At 43.8% G+C, this 2,586-nt stretch overlaps 1 protein-coding gene across 3 annotated transcripts in view; it reads right to left on the reverse strand.

Annotated features, from left to right (window-relative positions):
• Positions 1-747: 747 nt before the first annotated feature.
• PPIL6 (peptidylprolyl isomerase like 6) overlaps positions 748-2,586 on the reverse strand; it is a 40,629-nt gene continuing 38,790 nt past the window's right edge. For 2 of the 3 annotated variants that reach the window (XM_045294453.1, XM_013004469.2), the window contains one exon: positions 748-940. In XM_045294453.1, the coding sequence (XP_045150388.1) occupies positions 832-940 (109 nt within the window). In that variant the 3' untranslated portion in view covers positions 748-831. The remainder of the gene's footprint in view (positions 941-2,586) is intronic. The other variant, XM_045294455.1, reaches the window with a different exon arrangement.

Consider the following 2,586-nt stretch of genomic DNA (forward strand, 5'->3'; position numbering starts at 1 on the left):
AGACTGACTCGGTAGGCCAAGGACTGAGGTTCAGCATTCTGTGTTTAACAAGCACCCCAGGCAACCTGGTTTGGGGAACTTCAGATTAAGCAGAAGTTATCACAGGAGTCAGTCACCAGGGGGACTTCTCACTACAGCCCTGGATTTTCTTATTGTGGGTATGCTCAGAGCCAAGGATTAGATCATGTCATATACAAACATCTACCTTTTTCTCAATGCCATATATAACTATTAATTGTGAAATACTGAATTTTCTATTACCAAGTTTCTCATGGTAGCAATGTAGTAACAAGATAATTCTCTAAAATGGAATGTTTGGGGGTTCTGCAAAATTAAAAAAAGTCAATGTTTTGGCTACCAGTAATAAAATACTGAACCAACAGGAACAAACGAATGGGGCCTCTGTCTCCCACAGTAAGTCCAGAGGTAGGTGGGTGCTCGTGTTGGCTCCACAGTTCAAGCGGCGGGGGCTGAGGCGTCTGCAGTTCTTAGGTAAAGTCTGCACCAGGAGGTGGAGAGAGGTCTGCAGCCCCAGCCTTTGCATTGAAGGCTAGGTGGAGACAAGGAAGTCTTAACTCCTGTCCCACTGGCCACAGCGACGTCCACGGAGATGCCTGGCCGCAAAGGCGCTGGGGAAACGGAGAGGGTTGCTGTCGCTGTCTTCATAGCAGAGACAGGAAATGGAAACGGGAGGGGTTGGGTGCTGAGCTAGCCCACAGTGTTTGGCATAGCTTTCAAATGAAAATGTTACTACGGACTGTTTAATCAAGTCTAAAAACAGTTGATTGAATATACATAGTAATTGTCATAGATTATCCACCTGAGGATCAGTCAATAAAGATCGCCGCTGTCAATAATTGAACATATAGGGATTGGTCTTTCATTCTGGGTTGGAACTAATTCCAGTTGTTTAAGAACATCTGTTCCTTCAATCAGTTGACTACATGGGAGAGAAGAAACAAAAAGGTGGGGTATAATCAATCAGAACATTCAGCATTGAAGCTATTCCTAAATCAAGTCCTATCCAGCTATAAACCCATCAAAACACCACACCTGTTGCCGCTGGGTTAATTCCAATTGACACTGACCCTGCTGGGAAGCACACTGTCACATCTTTCTCCCACAGAGCAGTTGGTAGGTTCAAACTGTGACCTTCTGGTTAGCAGCCAAGTGTTTAACCTCTGGACCACCAGGGCTCTTTGACCCAACTCTAGTGAAGGCTATTTTCTACAAAGTAAATTAGCACCCGTCATCAGCTTCCTGTCACTTGATGTGTCCCCTCTAACCACCATCTGTCATCTCAATCATCTTCCAGACTGCCCGTCTCCTACCTGGCCTGCTGCAGTGGCCTTAGCTGGCTTTCGCCTCATCTGTTCCGGGTCTTTTTAAAGTCCACGCCACCTTCCTCGACCCTTTCACACAGGTTCTCAACCTTCCTAATGCAGCGACCCTTTCATACAGTTCTTCATGTGGTGGTGACCCCCCAACCATAACATTATTTTCATTGCTACTTCATAACTGTCATTTTGCTACTGTTATGTATACGATGACCCCTGTGAAAGGGTCGGTCTACCCCCAAAGAGATAGACCAATATTTAACACACTGTGCCACCAGGGCTCCCTCAAGGTAGACAACCTGAGATTAGCATACATGGTACCACCACTCAGAGGTCAACCCAGATATGGAAGTATCCAAAGAGAAACAAACCTGCAAGACCACAAATAGGGACCCAGAGATAACCGTTTGTAATGATGACACTTAAAAATAGATGAAATTGTATAGTTACAGAACTTTCAAACGGAGAGGAGGTCAAGTGGATTTCAAGAACTTGGGTGAAGGAGAGAGCAGTATGCAATACAGAAGAGGCTAAAGAATGATGTAGGCACAGGAGGGTCCTGGGAGGAGTGTAAGAGTTAAAGGCAACATAGGTAAATACAATTATATACACAATCCTACAGTAACAAGTGATTTATGAATAGATGCATGCATAGACATATGGGTGAGTGATGTGGAGGGAGAGTGGGAGTATGTCTACTCCACCCCCATATATATATGGATGATGACATGGATGTTTACAATTGCTGCAATTATAACCTTGGATGTGGTACAGCATACAGGGATCAAAGTTAGAAAACTTTGGGACCTTAAGGGAGTCACTGGGTTTTGAGGTTCAGGGTTATAGTCCTGGGGGATGCCAAGATCAATTGGCATAACATAGTCCACAAAGTTTACATCCTACTTTGATGAGTACCAAATGGGTCTTAAGCTCATACGTGGCCATCTATGGTATAACTATTGGCCTTTCCCAATCCAGAGGAAAGAAGGGTAAGGAAAATTGAAGACACAATGGAATAATTAATCTAATGGACCACACAAACATTATCTCCACAATCCTGAGACCAGAAGAACTAGATGGTGCTCGGCCACCACTACCAATGACTCTGGAAGAATCACATCAGAATGTCTTGGGCAGAGTGAGAAAGATGTGGGCCAAAACTAAAAATCACACACACAAACCAAAACTAAAAATCACACACAAAAACCAAAACTAAAAATCACACACAAAAACCAAAACTAAAAATCAC

The sequence above is a fragment of the Echinops telfairi genome, unplaced genomic scaffold, assembly GCF_000313985.2.
Source record: "Echinops telfairi isolate 266 unplaced genomic scaffold, ASM31398v2 ScPeMD7_3533;HRSCAF=4204_0, whole genome shotgun sequence".
In the NCBI taxonomy this organism is placed as follows: Eukaryota; Metazoa; Chordata; class Mammalia; order Afrosoricida; family Tenrecidae; genus Echinops; species Echinops telfairi.